We start from the raw sequence: 27,044 nt of genomic DNA on the forward strand, positions 1-27,044 counted from the left end.
AGTCACACAGGTAGATGGGGGCAGAACTGGAATTAATTTTCCTCCAAATGCCTGGATATGATAACAGAACCGGGAAGGTGGCAAATTATGGAAATACACTGGATGTGCAGAGTTGAGTATATTTTTGCACAACAGTTATTTCCATCAGTCTTTAAAAAAGGAAAAAGAGAAATGTTGGTTTGTTTTGGGTTTCTTGGGAAGAATAAATCCAAATAGAAGAATGTAGTGATCCATGGAACAGTTCAAAAAGTAGGATGAGCTGCCTGATGGCAAATATGAAAATGACCTTGCCAACAACTTCTAGAACATTTTTACTAATAATAGTAATAAAGATAATAAAAATATAACCAACAGCAACAGCTACCATTTATGGATTGTTTACCTATGGCATCATGTCGAGTATCGTATGTACATTACTTCATTAAATTATTGCATCCTGTGACCTAAGAATTACTATGCCATTTTGTAAATTAGAAACTAAATCTCAAAGAGATTAAGTTAGTCCCCTTGTCACACTGGTAGTCAGCTATGGAATAAAAATTTGAATTCTCATTCTGTTTGAATTCCAAGCCAGTGTTTCTGAAGCTTGACTAATGAATAAACCCTTCTTCTAAAGGAAAATAATCTGCTCATGCCCCAAATAGACTTATTTTTGTTAGTAGGCTACTTATCTAAGCATAAACACAAATCCTTAAGCTTATAGCTCTTATATAATTTTTAAAAACTACAAAACTTACAAATTACATTCAAGCAAATGTGTAAGATCAGTAAAATTCAAACTAATGACATTGATTTAGTATGAAAGATAAAGTTTTTGCTGAAATGAAAGTACCAATTGCAAGATGAATTTGTAGCTAACTGCTGCTGCACAGTTGCTCTGAGTTTAGTGTGCCAGTGCTGCCACATGCTTTGTGAGGACTTGATGCTGCTGCTGCTTTTCTCTGTTCTGTCTTCTTCAAATTGTCCCTTCAGACTCTGTAGCGCTCTGTAATAGTACCATCTGCCCTTCATTTGATGCATCAGTTATTTATTGTTAATCCTACTTCTGTTCTCATTGGCTGTGCCAAAGTACTACTGCCAGTTTGGTGGTCTGGAATGCCGAAATGTCACGGCAGTAAATATTTCATTATAAGATTGTGGTCATCAGGTGACCTAAAATATGTTCATTTTTTCAGTCTATCATCTAGAAGAAACCCCCAAATTTAAGAAATTCCATACTGTCTACAAATCATAACCAGGTCTCTGGTGTTTCTACTTGCAGGAAAAAATTGCACTGCACTTTCCCTCAAATCTCAAAACCATCTGGTTACTATGGGGTAATAGTGGAGACCCAGGAAAGCCTCCATCTCTATCTACTTTCAGTGCTGCCTTAGTTCAGACTGCCCCTGTTTTGCATCCGAGTTTCTGCCACAAGCCCTAGTTTTATCCCCACCAAAGTATTCTCTACAGTATAAACCACAGTAGCGAGTTTTCTGGAATACAGATTTAGAGCTCAGCTGGGTATCGCTTCTTTCTGGAAACTTTCCCTGTTGTTTCTTCTTATCACTTGTTTCCTCACCCTATTCACGACCACCTTAACCATCCTCTTCTCTTGTTCTTCCTTTATAACTCCATAACACCCTAGGTCTACCTTTATTATAACCCTTATTAGCATATTGTGTTGAATCCTTAATTTGGGGGTTTCCCCAAGTAGGCTGTTAGGTTCTTGAAAGTAAAGCACACCTTGTGCATCTTCTAGGTAGCACGTTGTGTGTGTGTGAAAGAGAAGAAGATCCTGATGATACAGCTGTGATCATGAGTCACAGGTCAGTTTTAATTTTAGGAGTGAGGAGTCAAAAATTGGCAAGAACAAAACAGATATTGCCTTATCTTTCCTATTCATGTATGTGAAATTTATGCAGATTACCTAAACGGTTAATATAATAGACTCTTTTAGTGTGTAGTCAACATAATTTTGGAAGTAATCTTTCCATACGGAATTAAATAATAGCATCATTTTGCTGTGGTTTCTGTTTCCACTTGGTTAGGTGCTGTCATTGTCTCCACGCCTCAGGACATTGCATTGATGGATGCACACAAGGGAGCTGAGATGTTTCGAAAAGTCCACGTGCCCGTAAGTATTTACACCTTCACTGTTGGAAAAGTAAGAAATGCTTCTAACTGAAAAAAGCAGATCATTGAGAAATACAATCCAAAATTTAATTTAGTCCTGGGTGGAAATCTGTGTGAACACCCTACTTCATTTTTTGTTGTTGTTTAGTTGCTAAGTCATGTCCAACTCTTATGCGACTCCATGGGTTGTAGCTGCCAGGCTCCTCTGTCCGTAGGCTTTCCCAGGCAAGAATACTGGAGTGAGTTGCCATTTCCTTCTCCAGGGGATTTTCCTGGCTCAAGGATTGAACCCACATCTCCTGCATTGGCAGGCAGATTCTTTACCACTGAGACCGGGGTAGCCCATTCTTCATTTTAATTGTTACTTTAAAAATACACATATAGGTGGAAACAGGAATGCACATTATATTAATCAAAGAAAAATCTGAAATATCCTTCAAGTATGAGTTTTCTGAACAATTATTCCCTGTCTCAACTATCTGTAGCTGTCACTATCTAAAAAAAAAATAATGAGAATTTTGAGAAATTATTTAGGTAGATGACTTTTTTCCTTCTGTCTTCTACAGTTGTAACTCATTTATAGCTCACCATCTTCTTGAAAGTAAGAATTTGCTATACAAAGTGGCAAAAAATAAAAATATAAAAAGGAGCGAGAAGACAAAATCAGATGGACTCAGAGTGAAGTCTGTAAACAACTTGCATGCTATTAAGGGACTTAGGTGTGTGCTGGAAGTATGCCATGTATTTTCAAGCAGTCACAGGGAAAGAAACATAGGCTATTATAAGACTGTCCATTTCTGTGGGGTTAAATAAAAGAGCTTGAAGCACTACTTATAATAGCCAGGACATGGAAACAGCCTAAATGTTCACCGACAGATGAAAGGATAAAGAAGATGAACTATTACTCAGCCATCAGAAAAGAATGAAATAGTGCCATTTGCAGTAACATGGATGGACCTAGAGATTATCATACTAAACAAAGTAACTCAGAAAGAGAAAGATAAATGCCGTATGATATTACTCATATGTGGAATCTAAAGTGCTATACAAATCAATTTATTGATAAAACAGAAACAGACTCACAGACATAAAGAAGACTTGTGGTTGCCACGGGGATGGTGGAATAGGGAAGGAAAGGAACAGGAGTTTGGGATTAGTAGGTAACATATATATACATATATATAACTGAGTCACTTTGTTGTGCAGAAGAAATTAACACAACATTGTAAGTCAACTGTACTTCAGTAAATTTTTTAAAAAAGAGCTTGATGCTCAAAAGAAGCAGAACTGAGAGGAGAGGCATTACTCTTTCCTAGATCCTCAAGAATATTAATAAAAGAAACCCTGTAGGTAATGAACACATTTTCATCACCTTTGTAACCATAAATAGAGGGTTCTTCCTCCTAGCGTGCCTCATCAAAAGCAAGTGGATTTGTGCCAAAGTGTGGTTTAGAACAAGTGTTTCAGTATGAAGCCAAAATGATACTTCCATCTCTGTGGCTCCCAATGGCTTTGTTTAATTCTTGGTTAGATTTTAGAGCTTATAAAGCGGAACTTTTTGTTTTTGTTTTCCTATATGGCTTATTGCAGAGTCTTTCATATACTTCCCTGGGCTGCACAGTAGGACCTTGTAGTTTATCCATTCTATATATAATAGTTTGCGTCTACTAATCCTAGACTCCCAATCCAACTCCCTGACCCCAGCAACCACAAGTCTGTTCTGTTTGTGAATCTGTTTCTTTTTCACAGGTAAATTTATTTGTGTCACATTTTAGAGTCCACGTATGAGTGACATTATATGGCATTCATCTCTCTTTCTGGCTTACTTTGCTTAGTGTGATAATCTCTAAGTCCATCCCTGTAGCTATAAATGGCATTATTTCGTTCCTTTTGATAGCTGAGTAACATTCCGTTGTATATGTACGTACACACACCGCATCTTTATCCATCCATCTGTTGGTGGACTGGACATTTAGGTTGTTTCCATGCCTTAGCTATTGTAAATAATGCTTCTGTGAACATCGGAGTGCGTGTTTCTTTTTTATTTAGTTTTGTCTGGATATATGGCCAGGAGTAGGATTGCTGGATTATACAGTAGCTCTATTTTTTGGTTTCTGAAGAACCTTCTTACTGTTCTCCACAGTGACTGCACCAATTTACATTCCCACCAACAGTGCAGGAGAGTTCCCTTTTCTCCATGCTCTCGCCAGCATTTGCTGTTTGTAGGTTTTTTAGTAATGGCCTTTCTCTTTGCAGTTTTGATTTGCATTTCTCTAATTAGTGATTTGAGTATCATTTGTATGTCTTCTTTAGAGAAATGTCTATTTAGGTCTTCTGCCCATTTTTTTATTGGGTTGTTTTGTTGTTTTGTTTTTTAGTTATTGAGTTGTATGAGCTGTTTGTGTATTTTGGGAATTAAGCCCTTATCAGTTGCATCATATGCAAATATTTTCTCCCAGTCCATAGGTTGTCTTTTCATTTTGTTATGGTTTTGTTTGCTATGCAAAAGCTTATAAATTTGAAGTTTAGCTTGGACAAATTTTAAAGCAAGTTGACTCATTGGAAAAGACTCTGATGCTGGGAGGGTTTGGGGGCAGGAGGAGAAGGGGACGACAAAGGATGAGATGCTGGATGACATCACTGACTTGATGGATGTGAGTCTGAGTGAACTCCGGGAGTTGGTGATGGACAGGGAGGCCTGGTGTGCTGTGATTCATGGGGTCGCGAAGAGTTGGACACGACTGAGCGACTGAACTGAACTGAACCAAATACCTGCTTCAGATAGAAAACTGTCTTGATAAAGCACTTAGTTGAACAATTTTATTTCCTATTATGCCTTCCGAGATAAACTAGATGCAAGTAATGTGCCTACGCAGATAACTAATAAGACTACTTATATGAGATTTTAAAGTATAAATCAGCAAAAAGTTAGATAGTTACCCACCCAAAATTATGTGAACAAGTAATTCATAATCCGTCTTTCTGGCAGGAATTAGATAACTGAGCCAATGATCTGTTACTGCCACTTCAAGGTCATGATAATAACCATTCTATCAGCATATAAGTGAATGCTAAACTTCTAGTTCTGTAAGATGAGTGCAGAGGCAAGTGTCCAGCTCACTCAAAAGGAGCATGAAATCCTTGAGAGAAAAGTTTTTAAAAGAGAGGAAGCCAGAATTTTGTTAGGTGGGTGTCACTAACGGATAAAAGTTGAGCTGTCAACCAGAAAGTATTGTGAGGAAGTATTAGGCAGCATAAGGCTTGTGGGACTAGGGCAGGATTAGTTATGGAAAAAAGGAACTATTCGTGAAGTGAAAGTGAATGTTGGAATATAAATTTGCAGAGTCAGAGCAGTCCTGGGTCATGACAAGGTACAGGATATGGTTGGTCATGGATGTGTGGGACTGAAGAGGAGTGGAAATGAAAGTCATTGGAAATGCATAATTCCTCCATTATTTTTTTGACATTGTCTGTTGTCTTTATTATAGCCCTCATTCTTCACTGATTTTAATTATTTGCCTTCTAAACCGCAGAAAATTTGAAAAAGCGGTAGAATGTTTTAGTCAGCTCTTAACCTGCAAAACAAGACAGGTGTTCGGTAATCTTTGCAAGTAAATGAATGAGAACTTCCCAGCAGAGAGCTCTGTAAACTGCTGGAGGACAGCCATGGTGTAGGTGCCTTGTGAAGGGAATCCTGGCTTTGAGCAAGATGTGGATTTGATGACCTCTGAGATCCTTCTGGCACTTAAGAGCCTTGCAGTCTGAGTAATGGTAAAGCATTTGAAATTAGAAAGTGTTCCATAAATGCAAAGGAGAAATGTTATGCTTTGTTTGTACCACTTTATTTCATTTTTTTCCTGGTTTTTAGTCTTGTTCTCTTTTTTTCCCCTTTTGAAGTGCATTAGTTACCATGGAAACACTGATGTCATTGGAATTCATTGGTATGGTCAGAGTTTATTAATGTCTACAAAAACGTTTTGAAATTAATTTAAATAATTTCTTAAAATTCAAGGCTCCTTAGGGGAAGGAGAAGAGCTATTAAATTCTCTGTTCTCTGCCTGAAATGATATTGACTTTGCCAAATTCTTGATTATGTCAGTATTTGTAGATAGACAGTTTTAAAAAAAAATAATAATTTTTCAATCTTACACATTTTTAATGATGACTATATACTATGTCCAGAGAAGGCAATGGCACCCCACTCCAGTACTCTTGCCTGGAAAATCCCATGGATGGAGGAGCCTGGTAGGCTGCAGTCCATGGGGTCGCTGAGAGTCGGACATGACTGAGCGACTTCACTTTCACTTTTCACTTTCACGCATTGGAGAAGGAAATGGCAACCCACTCCAGTGTTCTTGCCTGGAGAATCCCAGGGACGGGGGAGCCTGGTGGGCTTCCGTCTATGGGGTTGCACAGAGTCGGACACGACTGAAGTGACTTAGCAGCATATACTATGTCATTCTCATCCATTTTTGTTGACTTTTATAAGAAAGCCCTTATATGTGTTAAAAAGCAAAAACATTACTTTGCCAACAAAGGTCCGTCTAGTCAAGGCTATGATTTTTCCAGTAGTCATGTATGGATGTGAGAATTGGACTGTAAAGAAAGCTGAGTGGTGAAGAATTAATGCTTTTGAACTATGATGTTGGAGAAGACTCTTCAAAGTCCCTTGGACAGCAAGGAGATCCAACCAGTCCATCCGAAAGGAAATCAGTCCTGAATGTTCATTGGAAGGACTGATATTGAAGCTGAAACTCCAATACTTTGGCCACCTGATGTGAAGAACTGACTCACTGGAAAAGACCCTGATGCTGGGATTGAAGGCAGGAGGAGAAGGGGACAACAGAGGATGAGATGATTGGATGGCATCACCGATTCAATGGACATGAGTTTGAGTAAACTCCAGGAGTTGGTGATGGACAGAGAGGCCTGGTGTGCTGCAGTCCATGGAGTCGTAAAGAGTCGGTCACGACTGAACTGACTGATAAGGAAGGCCCAGACACCTCAATTTAGAGCCCTTCCTCTTCTGTTTGAACTGTAAAGTCACAGGTATTTCACTACCCAGCCCTTTCTTCTTAGGTAATCTCCTTTTCAGAAGCTGAAAAGTATATTAAAGTATGTCATTGTTTAGTCGCTAAGTCATGTCTGACTCTGTGCAATCCTATGGGCTGGAGCCTGCCAGGCTCCTCTGTCCATGGAATTCTCCAGGCAAGAATAGTGAAGTGGGTTGCCATAACCTTCCCCAGGGGATCTTCCTGACCCAGGGATTGAACCCGTGTCTCTCCTGCACTGGCAGGTGGATTCTTCACCCCTGAGCCACTAGGGAACCACATAGTAAAGTATTTTTCCTCTCTTATTCTTTCTGTATATAAAGGGTCAGTTAGTAATTTTAATTCAACAAATACTTATGTTTATTTATTCTACAAATATATATTTACTTACATTGAGTGCCTTCTATAAGCAAAGTACTGTGGTAAGCTCAATTGATGATTTAAAATAAAAAAGTGAGAATGAAGCCTTTTCTTCAAGTACCTTATCATTTTGTAGACTAACTTCATTGTGGTGCAGGGGCCCTGAATTCTGAGGGACATGAGAACTCTTTCTTCTCTGGGCTATCAAGGAAAGTTTTCATGGCAAAGCCATATTTGGCTTTTTTTTTTTTTTTTTTTAATGTTCCTGTAATTTTGTACATGCTGGTCTCTGGCCTAAAAAGCCATTTCCAGTTCATATTCATTTTTCAAATTCCTGCTCAGGCATGACATCCTCTAGGAAGCTTTTCCCAACCTACCAGAAAAGGTTAATACTTCTTTCTCTGAACTACTTGAACATATATCTAGTTTGTCTCTTATTCCACTACAAGTTTACCTATCAGTCCCAACAGAAGAATCTGAGTTCTTAGAGGGCAAGAAACATATCTTAAATATCCTCATATGTTCCTTCCTACACTGACATTTGACCTGTGATATAATGCCATCCACAATCTGCTGTTCCCAGCTCAAGGCCACTCTGATTGGCATTCTCTCTGCCCCAGGCAAACGGGTTGTCTTTCGCTTCTTTGAGATTTCCATAGTTTCTCTTCTCTTGGTCCTCAGCATGCTGTTTTCATATTTCAGAACCCTTACCCTCACTTCTCACTTGGTAGATCCTTTTTATCCTTTGGTGCTTAGATTAATGGCTTTTCCTCTGGGAGACTGGCTCTGACCCTATTAATGAGGTAAGCTTTTTCTAGTGTATGACTCAGTAATGCTCTGCTTCCCCTTTTGTAACTGTTTTCACATTTCGTCAGTATTTTCACACTGTACTGCCATACTGTTAACTCTGTGAGTACAGGGACCACTGACCTCCTACTGTGTCCACCATGTATGAAAGTGAAAACAAAGTGAAAATCACTAAGTCGTGTCTGACTGCGACCCCATGGACTGTAGCCTGCCAGGCTCTGTCCATGTAATTCTCCAGGCCAGAGTCCTGGAGTGGGTAGCCATTCCCTTCTCCAGGGGATCTTCCCAACCCAGGGATCAAACCCAGGTCTCCCACATTGCAGGCAGATTCTTTACCAGCACAGCTGCTCACTAAATTTATATTGAATGAATGAGTGGAGGAGGATTGTTATTAGTTTATCATGAGACTAGGGAAGGGACAGAATTCAGTCTGAAAAAAATGAGGAAATAACTAGTGTTCAGGGTTATTCAGTTTGCTATAGTTGACATAATACATTTGTATGTGTCTTTGCTAGCTAGGCTCTGGTTCGGTCAAACCTTAAATATTAGGTTAAAGAATTTGGAAATTCTTCTTGAAATGTTTAGAGGCATTCATAATGAATGCTGGGTAGGAAAAAGACAAAATTAGAATGGAACTTAAAAAGAAATTAATCTTGCGGAGATAAGTAGAATAGCAGCCAGGAGTGTGGAGGCAATAAGAAAGCATTAGCAATGGTCAGAGTCATTCACTCTCTAGGTTGTGACCCACCAGTGAGTCAGGAAATCAATACAGTGAGAGATATAACCAAAGTTTTAAAACAGTATCAGGGTAAATTGCTCTTAGGAAGAGAAAGTGTTATTTCGTAGGGATATGGTCTCAGTCATAAACACATATACATGTGTTTTTGTATTAGATCAAGATGTCAAATATTTCTCTTATAAGACAGTTTTAGAAAGTTGCAAAAACACTAGTGTAGGTGATAGGTTCAGTTCAGTTCAGTCTCTCAGTCATGTCCGACTCTCTGCGATCCCAGAGAGTAACCTTACATGGTCATCTGAGTTAAATTCACCCATTCCAGTCCATTTGAGTTTGCTGATTCCTAGAATGTCGACATTCACTCTTGCCATCTCTTGTTTGACCACTTCCAATTTGCCTTGATTCATGGACCTGACATTCCAGGTTCCTATGCAATATTGCTCTTTACAGCATCGGACCTTGCTTCTATCACCAGTCACATCCACAGCTCGGTATTGTTTTTGCTTTGGCTCCATCCCTTCATTCTTTCTGGAGTTATTTCTCCACTGATCTCCAGTAGCATATTGGGCACCTACCGACCTGAGGAGTTCCTCTTTCAGTATCCTATCATTTTGCCTTTTCATACTGTTCATGGGGTTCTCAGGCAAGAATACTGAAGTAGTTTGCCATTCCCTTCTCCAGTGGACCACATTCTGTCAGACCTCTCCACCATGACCCGCCCATCTTGGGTGGCCCCACAGGCATGGCTTAGTTTCATTGAGTTAGACAAGGCTGTGGTCCTAGTGTGATTAGATTGACTAGTTTTATGTGATTATGGTTTCAGTGTGTCTTCCCTCTGATGCCCTCTTGCAACACCTACTGTCTTACTTGGGTTTCTCTTACCTTGGACGAGGAGTATCTCCTCACTGCCGCCCTTCCTGACCTTCAACGTGGGATAGCTCCTCTAGGCCCTCCTGGGCCCATGCAGCCACCACTCCTTGGACACAGGGTTGGTCCTCCCGGCTGCTGCCCCTGGCCATTATATCTACTATGGCTCCCATGTAGCCATCATGGTCAACAAAAGAGTCCATAATGCAGTACTTGGATGCAATCTCAAAAACAACAGAATGATCTCTGTTCGTTTCCAAGGCAAACCATTCAATATCACAGTAATTCAAGTCTATGCCCCAACCAGTGACGCTGAAGAAGCTGAAGTTAAACGGTTCTATTAAGACCTACAAGACCTTTTAGAACTAACACCCAAAAAAGATGTCCTTTTCATTATAGGGGACTGGAATGCAAAAGTAGGAAGTCAAGAAACACCTGGAGTAACAGGCAAATTTGGCATTGGATGCACTGATCATAGCAAACACCCTCTTCCAACAACACAAGAGAAGACTCTACACATGGACATCACCAGATGGTCAACACAGAAATCAGATTGATTATGTTCTTTGCAGTCAAAGATAGAGAAGCTCTATACAGTCAACAAAAACAAGACCAGGAGCTGACTGTGGCTCAGATCATGAACTCCTTATTACCAAATTCAGACTTAAATTGAAGAAAGTAGGGAAAACCACTAGACCATTCAGGTATGACCTAAATCAAATCCCTTATGATTATACAGTGGAAGTGAGAAATAGATTTAAGGGCCTAGATCTGATAGCTAGAGTGCCTGATGAACTATGGAATGAGGTTCGTGACATTGTACAGGAGACAGGGATCAAGACCATCCCCATGGAAAAGAAATGCAGAAAAGCAAAATGGCTTTCTGGGGAGGCCTTACAAGTAGCTGTGAAAAGAAGAGAAGCGAAAAGCAAAGGAGAAAAGGAAAGATATAAGCATCTGAATGCAGAGTTCCAAAGAAGCAAAAAGAGATAACAAAGCCTTCCTCAGCCATCAATGCAAAGAAATAGAGGAAAACAACAAAATGGGAAAGACTAGAGATCTCTTAAAGAAAATTAGAGATACCAAGGGAACATTTCATACAAAGATATGCTCGATAAAGGACAGAAATGGTATGGACCTTACAGAAGCAGAAGATATTAAGAGGAGGTGGCAAGAATACACAGAAGAACTGTACAAAAAAGATCTTTACGACCCAGATAATCACAGTGATGTGATCACTGACCTAGAGCCAGACATTCTGGAATGTGAAGTCAAGTGGGCCTTAGAAAGCATCACTACAAACAGAGCTAGTGGAGGTGATGGAATTCCAGTTGAGCTATTTCAAATCCTGAAAGATGATGCTGTGAAAGTGCTGCACTCAATATGCCAGCAAATTTGGAAAAGTCAGCAGTGGCCACAGGACTGGAAAAGGGCACTTTTCATTCCAATCCCAAAGAAAGGCAATGCCAAAGAATGCTTAAACTACCGCACAATTGTACTCATCTCACATACTAGTAAAGTAATGCTCAAAATTCTCCAAGCCAGGCTTCAGCAATACATGAACCGTGAACTTCCTGATATTCAAGCTGGTTTTAGAAAAGGCAGAGGAACCAGAGATCAAATTGCCAACATCCACTGGATCATAGAAAAAGCAAGAGAGTTCCAGAAAAACATCTATTTCTGCTTTATTGACTATGCCAAAGCCTTTGACTGTGTGGATCACAATAAACTGTGGAAAATTCTGAAAGAGATGGGAATACCAGACCACCTGACCTGCCTCTTGAGAAATCTGTATGCAGGTCAGGAAGCAACAGTTAGAACTGGACGTGGACAACAGACTGGTTCCAAATAGGAAACGGAGTACGTCAAGGCTGTATATTGTCACCCTGCTTATTTAACTTATATGCAGAGTACATCATGAGAAACGCTGGACTGGAAGAAGCACAAGCTGGAATCAAGATTGCCGGGAGAAATATCAATAACCTCAGATATGCAGATGACACCACCCTTATGGCAGAAAGTGAAGAGGAACTAAAAAGCCTCTTGATGAAAGTGAAAGAGGAGAGTGAAAAAATTGGCTTAAAGCTCAACATTCAGAAAATGAATATCATAGCATCAGGTCCCATCACGTCATGGGAAATAGATGGGGAAAGAGTGGAAATAGTGTCAGACTTTATTTTTTGGGGTTCCAAAATCACTGCAGATGGTGACTGCAGCCATGAAATTAAAAGACGCTTACTCCTTGGAAGAAAAGTTATGACCAACCTAGATAGCATATTCAAAAGCAGAGACATTACTTTGCCAAAAAAGGTCCATCTAGTCAAGGCTATGGTTTTTCCTGTGGTCATGTATGGATGTGAGAGTTGGACTGTGAAGAAGGCTGAGCGCCAAAGAATTGATGCTTTTGAACTGTGGTGTTGGAGAAGACTCTTGAGAGTCCCTTGGACTGCAAGGAGATCCAACCAGTCCATTCTGAAGGAGATCATCCCTGCGATTTCTTTGGAAGGAATGATGCTGAAGCTGAAACTCCAGTACGTTGGCCACCTCATGGGAAGAGTTTACTCATTGGAAAAGACTCTGATGCTGAGAGGGATTGGGGGCAGGAGGAGAAGGGGACGACAGAGGATGAGATGGCTGGATGGCATCACTGACTCAATGGACATGAGTCTGAGTGAACTCCGGGAGTTGGTGATGGACAGGGAGGCCTGGCGTGCTGCGATTCATGGAGTCGAAAAGAGTTAGACAGGACTGAGCGACTGAACTGAACTGAACCTTACATGAAGATAGAGACAAGTGACACATTTATTCTCTTCATTCTTGAGCATAGTTTTTCCTCTGTGATCATCAAGTTGTCTCATTTGTTTCTCTGTAAAGTTTAATACGCTTGATGTACTTAGTCTTTCATCATTGGCTTTCAAGGCCTTGGAAGGTGCTATTAGAATTCGTTCTTGGAACTCTACTAGTTTGCACATGATGTATCACATGTGGCTTCCTTCTTCACAACTGAACAAGTTTTCCATTTTCAAAAATGACTTTTCTTTAGTCACAACCTTTGTAAGACTGAGTAGATAGCATTCTGCATCTCAGCCATAGTTTATCTTAGAGACTGAAGCTGTTTGCTCCTTTTTGTCTTCCTCCAGCATCTCTCAGTGGTCCATGTATGCTTTAAGTGGAAATGCAGTTCTATGTGATTTACATGAATTACCGAATCTAACCCTCACAATAACCCTGTGAGGTAATAACATTATTTTCCCCATTTTTCTTACATGGAAACTGTAGTACAGAGATTAAACATTTCACATAAGGCTGTGTATCTGTTTAGTGGGTCTCTGGGATCCTATTCTAAATGGTCTACTTTCCAGAGTCCCCATTCTGTAAAAAAAAATATTAAGACTTTTATTAATTGAACCAAAACCCAAGATATCGGGGTTAATCCAACTCTTAGGAAGAATAAAAAAGACATTCCCTGGTGGCTTAGCTGATAAAGAATCCACCTGCAGTGCAGGATACTTGGGTTCGATCCCTGAGTTGGGAAGATCCCCCGGAGATGAGAGTGGCTACTCGCTCCAGTATTCTGGCCTGGAGAATTCCATGGGCTGGATAGTCCATGGGGTCACAAAGAGTCAGACACGACTGAGTGACTTTCATTAACTCAATCAGGTTATAGGCCCTAAAAGACAACAGCAGTAACTACACCAAATATTAATAAGACTAAGAGGCTTTTTGGAAATGGACAATTTTCTGAAATGCTTGCTGAACTCTTTGTTAAACACAGTGTATATTACTGGTTTTATGAGGGAGTTTAGATAGCCTTGCCAAGTGAAAAAAGTCAAAAGGGCTGGGTCGGCCCAGCGGGAGCCCTGGCAGATAAGGAAGGCTGAAGATTCAGCAAAGAAGGGCAGCCAGCAGATGATAGAGGTCCCCCGGATGCTTCCCCAGGTTTTTTGTGGCTTTCCTCTCTCAGGCAGCAGAAATCCTCTTGTGCTCCAGAACACTATCCACAGGCTTGATTTTCATATGGTTGAAAATGAGAGGGGAACCGGTCAAATAAGAATGCCGCTCATGAAGGCTGGCGTTGAGCAAGCAGAGTGAGGACCCCACAGAGTCTTTGATGAGATGGGCTGTTGGTGAAGCACTTCCCATAAAGTGATAGTGGATTCAGGATATGGTTCCAGGTGGCCTTGGAGATTTGTCCATAGAGGATAATGAGCAATACAGGCGGGACGTAGAAGGCCCCACAGATGGAATAGATAATGTAAGAGATCAGAGAAGTACTCACCAGGCAAGCTGATATTTCTTCTTGAGCTTTTAGCCTGCTGCCACAAGAATGAAGGGATGGAAATGTGGATGAAAATGGCCCAGATGATGGCAAGCATGGCACCGCATGGCCCACTGTCTGCTGTTTACTGTATTCCAGGGTGTCAGTGATGGCCCAGTACCAGGATGGAGGCTATGCAGCATGTGATGTCAGAAGATGACCAGATGTCACACAGGAGTTGGCCAAAGCTCCAGGGGTGGGTGGTTGTATATGTGATGCTGATGAACATGACCAAAATAGAAACTAAGAAGTCAGTCGTGGCCAAGGAGCCAATGAAATAGTTGGCAGGGATGTAGAACTTCCTGGTCTTGGAGATGGTAGTGAGTACAAAGGCATTGGTAAAGAAGACAGCCAGAGAAATCTTAGGGTCCCTCTTCCCTAAGTCCCTGGAGTTTCTGTGGCATTTGGGGATCTCTTGGGAGCCGCCTGCAGAATGCCTCCACTGACTGGTTTGAGGGGCCATTCTAGGAGACTCTCTCTTTCCACAGACTTTCACACATACAGCTTCTTATTTCATAGTTGTCCAGCTCACAAAATAAAGTCATCCTTCTGTTTCACACTGGAGGCAGTCAGCCATCAGAACAGACCAAGTGAAAAGACCTCAAAACTCAAATATTTAAGAAACACTAAGGTGATTGCCAACCAGATTCTGCATTCTTAATTGTTATTTCTGTGAATTATCTAGAGTTGAGGTTTAGTAATGTGGATATCATCAAATATCACAGGGTTAAGGAGATTAAGAAATAATTTAGCTTAAGTGTTTTGTGACCCATCTCATAGGTTGTTGTGGCAGTTAAATAAGATTACACGTGTACTTCTTAGCATAGATCTTACCTCATGACATTGTAAAGGGTAGCTCTGAATGTTATTGTTATAGTGGTAGATTTTAGAAATCATTACAACCTCTCATTTTAGAATTCAAGGCTTGGAGAAGTTAAGTCGTACCACATGGATCCAGAAGTAGTTGGTCCCTGAGAGAAGAATGAATGCAGGCCTTCCCCACTCATTGCTCTGTCTATTGCCAGACTAATTTTGAAAGAGAAAACAAGAACGCCAGTCTCATTTTTTAAGATTATAATGTCTGTACACATGCTTTAAAATATACCAGAACCTGGTTCAAGGCTAAATGGAGAACTGAAAAGCACTTGTGAATCTAATCAATTTTAGTTATTATTATTCATTCTCTGTTTAATGGTGAGTTTTTCCTCTTCATTTTTTCTTAAACCATAGCTCTTTATCCTTGTGACAGGTTCCAGCCGGCAAGAATTTAACCTGATTGTAACCTTGAGAAATTGGATTATATAGTAGCCTGAAAATCTTGCTTGTTACTTACTTGAGTCCAGGTTTAAAATGCCAAAAAGAAATTAAAACTGGAGTCTTCTGAGTCTGCTTAATTCAATACATTTAGACACAAAAATCCAGTATTTAAGGGCAATGTTGATATTTCAAGAGAGTCAATTTTTTAAAAGTTAATAAAAGAAGTGCCCTTCTGAGCCAGTGATGGATTAGAATCATGTAAGAATAGCGTGCTAAAGGTTTGTGGTGGCTGGTGCTAGGCAGGCATGTAGCATTTACTTTCTTTCAGTGAAACCAGCTGAGGTAAAAAGAAAAAAGGATCTTATACTTTGATGAGACATTAAAAAATGGTTGAGCATGCTCACAGCTGCGTCTCAGTGGTTTTATGTAAATTAAGCTGTGGCAAAGCGTCTGTTTTCTAATGTTTCTATGATCAAAGGATACACAAAATAGCTCTACAGTAAACACAAACAGCTTAACAACATATAAAGTATTCACACAGTATAAAGCTTTTTTGGGGGTGAGGGGAGGGAGTGATCATGTGGATATGTATTCCTTCCTATTTAAAGAATTTTTATGAACAGCATTGTAATATGGTTATTATAATTTTCTGTTTTATTACATTAGCTACCCCTGTTCAAAAATCATTAATTATAGAAGACTGCTCTTAAATGACTAAGGCAGTGTTTTCTAATCTTTTTAATATTGAAAGCTCTCTTAAATTTTCTCCCACCCAATCCCATTTTTTGAAAAAGTTGTTCAGCCACATAGTCTGTGTATCTTAGGAAGTAATTTGTTTTCTCTTTTCTAGTTAAATAATATGTGTGTGTATCACTGTTGTATAAACTTCTGAACAGAAAGAGATAACCACACATGAATGTTACCACACCCAGTTGATACAATTTCAACTAAAAGCAAAGAAACCTGACAGTTTATCTGTCCTAAATAGTCTTAAAGGTAAATGTTTCATTTCTCCTCAATTTTTAAAAAATATTCATAAATTACAGGCCCTGATAACCTTTTTTTTTTTTTTTTTTGCATTTTTGGGACCTTAGAATAACATTTGATAGGAGAACTATCAAATAAGTTCTACACTTTGACTTTAGTGGTCAACAGCAGCATTGTCCAATAGAAATATAATTCAAACCACAAATGTAATTTTAAAGGTTTTAGTAGCCATATTTTTTAAAATGGAAAAAAACAGGTGAAGTATTTATCCTTTAAATTTTTATTGGAGTGTAGTTGATTTACAGTGTTGTGTTAGTTTCAGGGAACAGCAAAGTGAATCAGTTAAACATACACATACGTATATGTATATATACACACTCTTTTTTAAAAAATTTATTTTTAATTGAAAGATAATTGCTTTACAGTGTTGTATACACTCTTTTTTTAAGGCTCTTTTCCCGTATAGTCTGTTACAGACTGTTAAGTAGAGTTCCCTGTTCTACACAGTAGGTTCTAATTATTAGTTATCTATTTCATATGTGCTGGTATGTATATGTCAATCTCTATCTCCCAGTTTATCCCTCCCCCTCTTATCCCCTGATAACCATAAGTTTGTTTTTGACTTCAGTGACTCTATTTCTGCTTTGTAAATAAGTTCATTTTTACACTTATTCCGCATATAATCAATACCATACGATCTTTGTTTTTCTTTGTCTGACTTCACTTAGTATGACAATCTCTAGGTCTGTCCATGTTGCTGCAGATGGCACGATTTTGTTCTTTTTTATGACTAAGTAATATTCCGTTGTCTGTGTGTACCACATTTTCTTTACCTTTCCTTTGGTGATAGACATTTAAGTTGCTTCCATGTCCTGGCTATTATAAATAGCACTGTATTGAACATTGAGGTGCTTGTATCTTTTCAAATTATGGTTTTTTTCTTGGGATATGCCTTAGAGTGGGATTGCTGGTTCTATTTTTAGTTTTTAAAGGCTCCTCTATATTGTTTTTCATGGGGTTTTACCAGTTTACATTCCCACCAACAGTGTAGGTAGGTTCCTTTTTCTCCATACCTTCTCCAGCATTTGTTATTTGTAAATTTTTTGATGGTGGCCATTCTGTTGTGCTGCAGTCCATGGGGTTGCAAAAGTCTATGGGGTTGCAAAGATTAGGACATGACTTAGTGACTGAACAACAACATTCTGACCAATGTGAGGTGATACTTAATTGTAGTTTTGATTTGCATTTCTCTAATAACTAGTGTTGTGAGCATCTCTTCATGTGCTTTTTGGCCATCTATAATGTCTTCTTCGGATAAATGTCTATTTCAATCTTCTGCTTACTTTTTGGATTGAATTGTTTGTTTTTTTAATATTGAGCTGCATGAACTGTTTGTATATTTTGAGATTAATCCCTTGTCAGTTGGAAGTTATTTTTAAAATTATAGTTAACTCAGTATATTGAAAATCCTGTCAACATGAAGTCAATATAAAACTTGAGAATCGAGCAAAAAGGGATTCCATTAAACATACTAGGAACTCTGGCAATTCAATAAGAAAAAACCCACATAATCAATGGAAAAAATAGAGAAGAGACCTGAGCAGTACAGAGCAGAATATACAAATGACCAATAACCATGTAAAAATATACTTAACTTCGTTAGTAATTTTGACAACACAAAACCACAGCACAAAGGAGAGCTGGGCACAGCATCAGAAAGAATAAGAACAGACTAGAATGCAGTTTGCACCTCTGCAAGTTTCTGTCCCCACCTCTGACCACAGGGAACCTTTAGAGGGTAAGGTTTCCAAATGTCATGCCACTTTACTTTTGGTGAAATTTAATCAGGAGCCATACAAGGAAGGAATTCTGGGAAATACAGTTCCCAGTACAAACAGCTTGACAATGGAACAATCCAACACAACCAGATACTGCTGCTGCTGCTGCTAAGTCGTTTCAGTCGTGTCCGACTCTGTGCAACCCCATAGACGGCAGCCCACCAGGCTCCCCCATCCCTGGGATTCTCCAGGCAAGAACACTGGAGTGGGTTGCCATTTCCTTCTCCAATGCGTGAAAGTGAAGTCGCTCAGTCGTGTCCGACTCTCAGCGACCCCATGGACTGCAGCCCACCAGGCTTCTCCATCCATGGGATTTTCCAGGCAAGAGTACTGGAGTGGGGTGCCATTGCCTTCTCCGAACGAGATACTAGTGTATACTTACTCTACCTGCCCAAATGAAAGAAGCCTGTTGATATCAAACGTTGGTGAAGCTGTGGCACGCAACTGGTACTGTGTGAAAATGTAAATTGGTTCACTGCTGGTGGGAGTATAAATTGGTAGAACTTTATTGGAAAACTGGCTTTTTTTTAAGTTAAATATGCATAACCTAATACCCAGCAAAAAAAAAAAAAAAAGTATTAAAACATTAGTAGAAGCACTGTCTAATAATAGCCAAAATCTGGAAACAGCACAGATGATCCAATGAGAAAATGAATAACTGTGATATAGTCATCATGGAATCTTAGGACTCCATGCAAATGAACTGCAGATGTATGTGATTTAGCTGCATGCATCATACAGACACAAAGGAATGTATTGCATGATTACATTCATATCAAGTTCAAAACTAGACAAAATTTATGGTGTTAGAAATCAGGCTTTTAGTTTATACCTTTGGCAACTTGTTTTGGAGAGTATAGAGGGAGACTTCTAGGGTGCTGGCTAGACTTTATTAACAGCGTCATGGTAACATGGGCCTACTTTATGATAAGTCCAGTCATGCACTTATGATTTGTGTGCTTTCTGTGTGTATTCATGATATACTTCAATGAAAAAAGGTTAAAGAATAACTTGTAAACTTTAGAACATTATTAACATATTTTACATTCTTTTACTTGTACTAAGTCTTTGGTTTCCAGCGTGTGTTTTATACTTACAGCACATCCCGAATCAGACTAGCCACATTTCAAGCGCTTAGCAGCCACATGTGGACTAGTGGCTACCCTATGAGACATTAAGGGTCTAGAACCCCACCATTCCAGAGCTTCTCTGGGTTTAGATTTTTCTTTCAGTTCTTTCTTTGGAATGTCATGTGGAAAGAATAAGGGATTATTCTTCCTGAAGACCTCATATTAATTTTACTGCTACCTCTCTCTTTATGGAATATTTTCTATTTAAAACAGATGGTTGGTTTTGTGTGCAGGTTCACAAGATGACCAGTAAACCATCATTTTGGATATTTGTTCTTACTGCTTTCTTGGCTGCTCTTCACATGACCACCTTTTTTTTAAAAGTAGGCGTTTTATTGATGTCTGATATACATATGAAAAGGACATGTATTGTAGGTATATATTGCTCAGTGCATTTTTGCAGAGTGAACACACCCATTGTTTGTGTTCAAGAAACAGAACATCACCCATACTCCAGAAGCTTCTGCCTTGTGCCACCTCCTGATCACTGCCCTCAAAGCAGAACCCAAATTATAACACCATTGGTTAGTTTTACGTGTCTTTGAACTTTATATAAAGGGAATAATAAGTATATACTTTCATGTGGCTTCTTTTGCTTCCAGTTCTGTTTGAGAGAGTCACTTACGCTGTGGACTGTGGCTGAAGTTCGTTCTTTCTCATTGCCGTGTAGCATTCCATTGTATGTTAGTCACTCAGTCGTGTCTGATTCTTTTCGATCCCATGGACTGTAGTCTGCCAGGCTCCTCTGTCCATGGGATTTCCCAGGCAAGAATACTAGAGTGGGTTGCCATTTCCTTCTCCAGGGGTTATTCCCGACCCAAGGATTGAACCTGGGTCTCCCACATTGCAGGCAGATTCTGTATCATCTGAGCCACCGGGGAAGCCCTTTCCATTATATGAATATACCACAATTTATTTCTCCATTTTATTGTTAATGGACATTTAGGTAGCTTTTCATTCTTGGATAATTAGTTATGAACACTTTTATGCATGTCTTTTGGTGACTGTTATGTTCACATTTTTAACATATAACAGAGTGGAAATACTGCGCCACAGTATAGGCATACATCAGTTTAAGTAGATAACTACCAGTTCCTCACAATGGTGCACCACTTTGCACTCAGCTGAAGCTACGAGTTTCAGTTATCGTATGTCATCATCAACATTTGATATTTGGCTTTTTAACTTTTTATAGGCAAGGGGGTTGTTGTAGTCATAAGGACCTTTTTCTGTTCTAATCAGGTCTTAAGCATAAATGCATGGTATTGTGATTCTAATTTGCATTTCCCTGATGATGATTAAGATTGAATACTTTTCCTTGTGTTCGTTTGTTTTTGATTATCTTTTTTTTATGAAGTGCCTTTTAAGTCTCTTGCTTATTTCTCTATTGTATTTTCTTATTTTTTCTTATTGATTTGCAGGAGTTCTTTATATATTCTAGATAAAAGTCCTTTGTTATATATGTATATTATAGCTGCTATCTCTTGCTCTATAGGTGGCCTTTTTACTCTAATTATATCTTCTGATAAGTTATTAATTGTAATGTAGTCCAGTTTAACAAAACATTTTCATTTATGTTTAGGGCTTCTTTGTGTCCTGCTAAAAAAATCTTTCCCTGCATCCAAGGTTTTAAGTATATTCTGCTGTCTTCTTCCAAATATGTTATTGTTTTATCTTTCATATTAGCTCTACAGTCCATCTGGAATTACTTTTTGTGCATGGTATGAGATAGAGGGTTAAGATTTCTTGGATGTTATATGGATGTCCGATTAACATTGCAGCACTGTGTCATCTCCATTATAAATTAGTGACTTTAATTTATGAGTCTGCTCTTGGCTGTCTGTTCTATTCCATTACTATACAGCTTTTTTTTTTTTAAGAAATGTGGTATCTGTGTGGAAAGTTTTTAATTGAGGAAATTCTAGAGTTAAGAGGAATTACTTTGTTCAAAATAACTTAGGAAGCAGTATTAGGCATTAGTCCTTTAACTAGATGAAGAATATCAGTAATAGAACCAAGCTTAGGTATCACAATCTTTTACATAAAGGGTTATCTCTAAATTGTTTTGATGGTACGTCTTTATGAATAAGTGATGTTTGAAAGTATATATAATTATATATATACACATATATGGAGGTAGATTCTGTTATATATACTACATAGAGATATAAATTATATAAATATGTTATATGTACCTATATATAGATTCTATAAGGTATGCTATATATAGGCAACATTCTAAATTCTATATATTATTTCCATTGTAACACACAAAAAAGTTGGGATTAAAAGGAAATCATAAGGAAGAAATAGAAACTCTAGTAGTTTCTTCTAACACCTTTCTGTCAGCCAATATGGGCTGGATTATGTGTACTAACACGGAGAAGGCAATGGCACCCCACTCCAGTACTTTGCCTGGAAAATCCCATGGACAGAGGAGCCTGGTAGGCTGCAGTCCATGGGGTCACTAAGAGTCGGACACGACTGAGTGACTTCACTTTCACTTTTCACTTTCATGCATCCGAGAAGGAAATGGCAACCCACTCCAGTGTTCTTGCCTGGAGAATCCAAGGGACGGGGGAGCCTGGTGGCTGCCGTGTATGGGGTCACACAGAGTCGGACACGACTGAAGGGACTTAGCAGCAGCATGTATACTAACAACTGTCAAATTTCAGTGGCTTAAAACAACATGAGTTTATTTTTCTCATGCTACAAGTCCATTACAGTTTGGCTTTAACACTCGTCTGCATTTTTCTTACTCTGGCACCCAGACAGATTGAGCAGCCACTTTATGGAAGCTTGCTTGTCCCAGGAACAGAGGGAAACATAATGGGGAATTAGCAATTAAAGCCTCTGCCTAGATGTGACACATGTCACTTCAGTTCACATTTCATTGCCAGAACAAGATACATGTCCTCACCTAATTCAAAGAAGAAAAATGCTAACTTTGTGCCCAGGAGAAAAATCCTGTGAAGAAAAGAACTGTGCAGGGGAAAAACTAGAGTATTTTCAGATCAGTTCAGTCGCTCAGGCTTATGCGACTCTTTTCGACCCCATGAACTGCAGCACGCCAGGCCTCCCTGTCCATCACCAACTCCTGGACTTTACTCAGACTCATGTCCATTAAGTCGGTGATGCCATCCAACCATCTCATCCTCTGTCATGCCCTTCTCCTCCTGCCTTCAATCTTTCCCAGCATCAGGGTCTTTTCAAATGAGTCAGTTCTTCGCATCAGGTGGCCAAAGTATTGGAGTTTCAGCTTCAGCATCAGTCCTTCCAATGAATAGTCAGGACTGATTTCTTTTAGGATGGACTGGTTGAGTCTCCTTGAAGTCCAAGGGACTCTCAAGAGTCTTCTCCAACACCACAGTTCAAAAGCATCAATTCTTCAGTGCTAAGCTTTCTTTATAGTCCAACTCTCACATCCATACATGACTACTGGAAAAACCATGGCTTTGACTAGACAGGCCTTTGTTGGCAAAGCAACGTCTCTGCTTTTTAATATGCTATCTAGGTTGGTCGTAAGTTTTCTTACAAGGAGCAAGCGTCTTTTAATTTCATGGCTGCAATCACCATCTACAGTGACTTTCGGTTCAGTTCAGTTCAGTCGCTCAGTCATGACCGACTCTTTGTGACCCCATGAATTGCAGCACGCCAGGCCTCCCTGTCCATCACCAACTCCTGGAGTTCACTCAAACTTACATCCATCGAGTCGGTGATGCCATCCAGCCATCTCATCCTCTGTCGTCCCCTCTTTCTCCTGCCCTCAATCCCTACCAGCATCAGAGTCTTTTCCAATGAATCAACTCTTGGCATGAAGTGGCCAAAGTACTGGAGTTTCAGCTTTAGCATCATTCCTTCCAAAAAACACCCAGGACTGATCTCCTTCAGAATGGACTGGATGGATCTCCTTGCAGTCCAAAGGACTCTCAAGAGTCTTCTCCAACACCACAGTTCAAAATCATCAATTCTTCAGCGCTCAGCTTTCTTCACAGTCCAACTCTCACATCCATACATGACCACTGGAAAAACCATAGCCTTGACTAGATGGATCTTTGTTGGCAAAGTAATGTCTCTGCTTTTGAATATGCTATCTAGGTTGGTCATAACTTTCCTTCCAAGGAGTAAGCATCTTTTAATTTCATGGCTGCAATCACCATCTGAAGTGATTTTGGAGCCCCCAAAAATAAAGTCTGACACTGTTTCCCCATCTATTTTCCATGAAGTGATGGGACCAGATGCCATGATCTTAGTTTTCTGAATGTTGAGTGTTAAGCCAACTTTTTCTCTCTCCTCTTTTACTGTCATCGAGAGGCTCTTTAGTTCTTCTTCACTTTCTGCCATAAGGGTGGTGTCATCTGCACATCTGAAGTTATTGGTATTTTTTCTGGCAATCTTGATTCCAGCTGGTGCTTCATCCAGCCCAACATTTCCCATGACGTACTCTGCATATAAGTTAAATAAGCAGGGTGACAATATACAGCCTTGACGTACTCCTTTCCAAATTTGGAACCAGTCTTTTGTTCCATGTTCAGTTCTAACTGTTGCTTCTAGGTGGTCTGATATTCCCATACTTTCAGAATTTTCCACAATTTGTGGTGACCCACACAGTCAAAGGCTTTAACATAGTCAATAAAGTAGAAGTAGATGTTTTTCTGGAACTCTTTTGCTTTTGCATTGATCCAACAGATATTGGCACTTTGATCTCTGCTTCTTCTGCTTTTTCTAAATCCAGCTTGAACATCTGGAAGTTCATAGTTCACCTACTGTTGAAGCCCAGCTTGGAGAATTTTGAGCATTACTTTACTAGTGTGTGAGATGAGTGCAATTGTGCAGTCATTTGAACATTCTTTGGCATTGCCTTTCTTTGGAATTGGAATGAAAACTGACCATTTCCCCTCCTGTGGCCACTGAGTTTTCCTAATTTGCTGGCATATTGAGTGCAACACTTTCACAGCATCATCTTTCAGGATTTAAAATAGCTCAACTGGAATTCCATCACCTCCACTAGCTTTGTTCGTAGTGATGCTTCCTAAGACCCACTTGACTTCACATTCCAGAATATCTGGCTCTAGGTGAGTGATCGCACCATTGTGATTATCTGGGTCATGAAGATCTTTTTTGTATAGTTCTGTGTATTCTTACCACTTCTTAATATCTTCTGCTTCTTTTAGGTTCATACCATGTTCTGTCCTTTATTGTGCTCATCTTTGCATGAAAAGTTCCCTTGGTATCTCTGATTTTCTTGAAGAGATCTCTAGTCTTCCCCATTCTATTGTTTTCCTCTATTTCTTTGCATTGATCACTGAGGAAGGCATTCTTATCTCTCCTTGCTATTCTTTGGAACTTTGCATTCAGATGCTTATATCTTTCCTTTTCTCCTTGGCCTTTCACTAAAAACTGTCACCTCTGAAATGACAGATTTCAGAGCATACATTTACTGGATTTGTGTTTGTCAAAGAAATAAACAAACAAAGAAAAATCCTTTTAGTTTTTCTATTCCATGTCATTTTTAAAACCCTTCAGTCTTGAGAAATGAGTCTCCTGCAGTTATAAGCATAGCAGTCTCTCTTGCTTAAACTCTTCAGTGGCATCTCTGCACTCATACAGCCTACATACCTAACATGGCCTGCAGCCCCTACCTTTCAAGCCTCATCTCCCACCACTCATCCCATACCTCAGCCGTACTGCCTTTCAGTTCCTTGAAGTAGACATGCTTCTACTTCTTTTTTGAGTGTATTTCCTCACTTTTCCTTGTTTTTAACCTGCTTACTCTTTAACTGTTGGATCAATGTATCAAACATTTCCCCCCCATCGCTTCTCGGCCTTTTGGCTAAGATCAAGCGTAGTATCAAACATTTCCCCACACTGTGACTCCTGTAGTAGAGTCCTCTCTTCTCTACAGTCTTCTAATACTCTGTACTTTGCTTCTAGAGAAACTGTTCTAGTTTTTAAAATCAATTTTTGCACTAATTATTCAATCTGTTTCTCCAGTTAGCGTACAAGCTTCAAGTCTGTTTTGCTCACTACTGTGTGCTGCTTCTTGTGTTTAGCCTCGTTATTGGCATATAATAGCATAACATTAAATCCTGAGTTAGATTACAGTTTTATGTCTGTGACATTTATGTAGTCTATACAGGGAATGTCTGAGACATTTATACAGTCCATAGCAAACGATTTTCTAATAAGTTAATCACAGACAAACTGCAAATATACTCTTGCTCCATGTCTCTATATCTTGGAAAGCCTAAGAGGTTCCAGAGAAGGAATACATTTCACATTCTCTCCGAATTAGAATATACCCTTCTTTAAATTTTCATGATGCAATTTTCTTTCTTCTCCTTCTTGAGTGATAATTTTATTTATATTATTTTTATAAATATATATAATTTTATTTATATAAAATTTCATTTTATAAAAGTATGTAACTTTATTTATATTTATGAAAACCTTACAGTTAGGGGATATATACATTCAACATAAATGATATAAGACAGCTCAAGTAGTGAGTGTATTATGTAGACATAGTGAATAAAATAAGCTGTGTGATATTTAGCTGGGTTTTCCTTAGCTTTCTGAAGATGGCACTGAATTACCAAAACATGGTATGATTTATTTTTTGTGACACTTTCCATCAGCAAAAGGGCATGTAATGCATGGAAAATGCTTACCTGCAAATTTATATCCCTCACTATTTGTCTTCATTTACATATGTCGTAGGAAACTTTACTCTTTCCTGTTTCTCTTTTCAGAAAGAATAACACATTTGATCACCTTCTTGTTGATATATTTAATTGTGGACTATCAGCGCTATTCTTCATTTAAAATGCAAATGTTCTAATAGAGATATCTCCCATAATGATGAGTGTATTGGCAGGATTGGTGGGATGATATGGACATTGTTACCTATAAGCCTCTGATAGTTGTTTTCTGCATTTTTACTCTAGAAGACAACCAGGCTTTCTATAAATGAGGAGTAAGATTAAAAGGATCATAAATAGATCCTGTCTGTTTATTCAGCTAATGTTTATGAAATATCTCTTTTGAAGCTGGGGAAACTCAGAAAGAAATGAATACTTTGTATATAGCTTTAAGTTTTTGTTTTAAATAATAACATTTTGATAAGAGCTGAGTTTCAGTCTTTTGCTAATTGTGTCAGTTTTCTCACCTATGGAAAGGATATGCTAACAACCCATCTCATAAAGTTCTATAAAGAGACAGTAAGATAGTGCATATATAGCCCTTGGTCCTGGCTTCCCTGGTGGCTCAGACGGTAAAGCATCTGCCCACAATGGGGGAGACCCGGGTTCGATTCCTGGGTCGGGAAGATCCCCTGGAGAAGGAAATGGCACCCCACTCTAGTACTCTTGCCTGGAAAATCCCATAGATGGGGGATCCTGATAGGCTACAGTCTGTGGGGTCACAAAGAGTCAGACACGACTGAGCGACTTCACCTCACTTCATACAGCCCTTATCCCAGGGCCTGACCTAGAATAAGTACTCAGTATATGTTGCCGGGAATGATTGAAGGCAGAAGGAGAAGAGGGCATCAGAGGCTGAGATGGCTAGATGACATCACTG

General features: G+C 39.2%; 1 protein-coding gene and 2 pseudogenes across 6 annotated transcripts in view; 2 read left to right on the top strand and 1 right to left on the bottom strand.

Moving 5' to 3' along the window:
• NUBPL (NUBP iron-sulfur cluster assembly factor, mitochondrial) overlaps nt 1-27,044 on the top strand; it is a 446,167-nt gene that overhangs the window by 199,403 nt on the left and 219,720 nt on the right. For all 6 annotated transcript variants that reach the window (XM_024981927.2, XM_024981928.2, XM_010817164.4 and 3 more), the window contains exon 8: nt 2,028-2,113. In XM_024981927.2, coding sequence (XP_024837695.1) covers nt 2,028-2,113 — 86 coding nt within the window. The remainder of the gene's footprint in view (nt 1-2,027; nt 2,114-27,044) is intronic.
• On the bottom strand, nt 13,645-20,123 carry LOC132343403 (5-hydroxytryptamine receptor 1D-like; annotated as a pseudogene).
• On the top strand, nt 25,277-25,450 carry LOC112443346 (uncharacterized; annotated as a pseudogene).

The sequence above is a fragment of the Bos taurus genome, chromosome 21 (assembly GCF_002263795.3).
Source record: "Bos taurus isolate L1 Dominette 01449 registration number 42190680 breed Hereford chromosome 21, ARS-UCD2.0, whole genome shotgun sequence".
In the NCBI taxonomy this organism is placed as follows: domain Eukaryota; kingdom Metazoa; phylum Chordata; class Mammalia; order Artiodactyla; family Bovidae; genus Bos; species Bos taurus.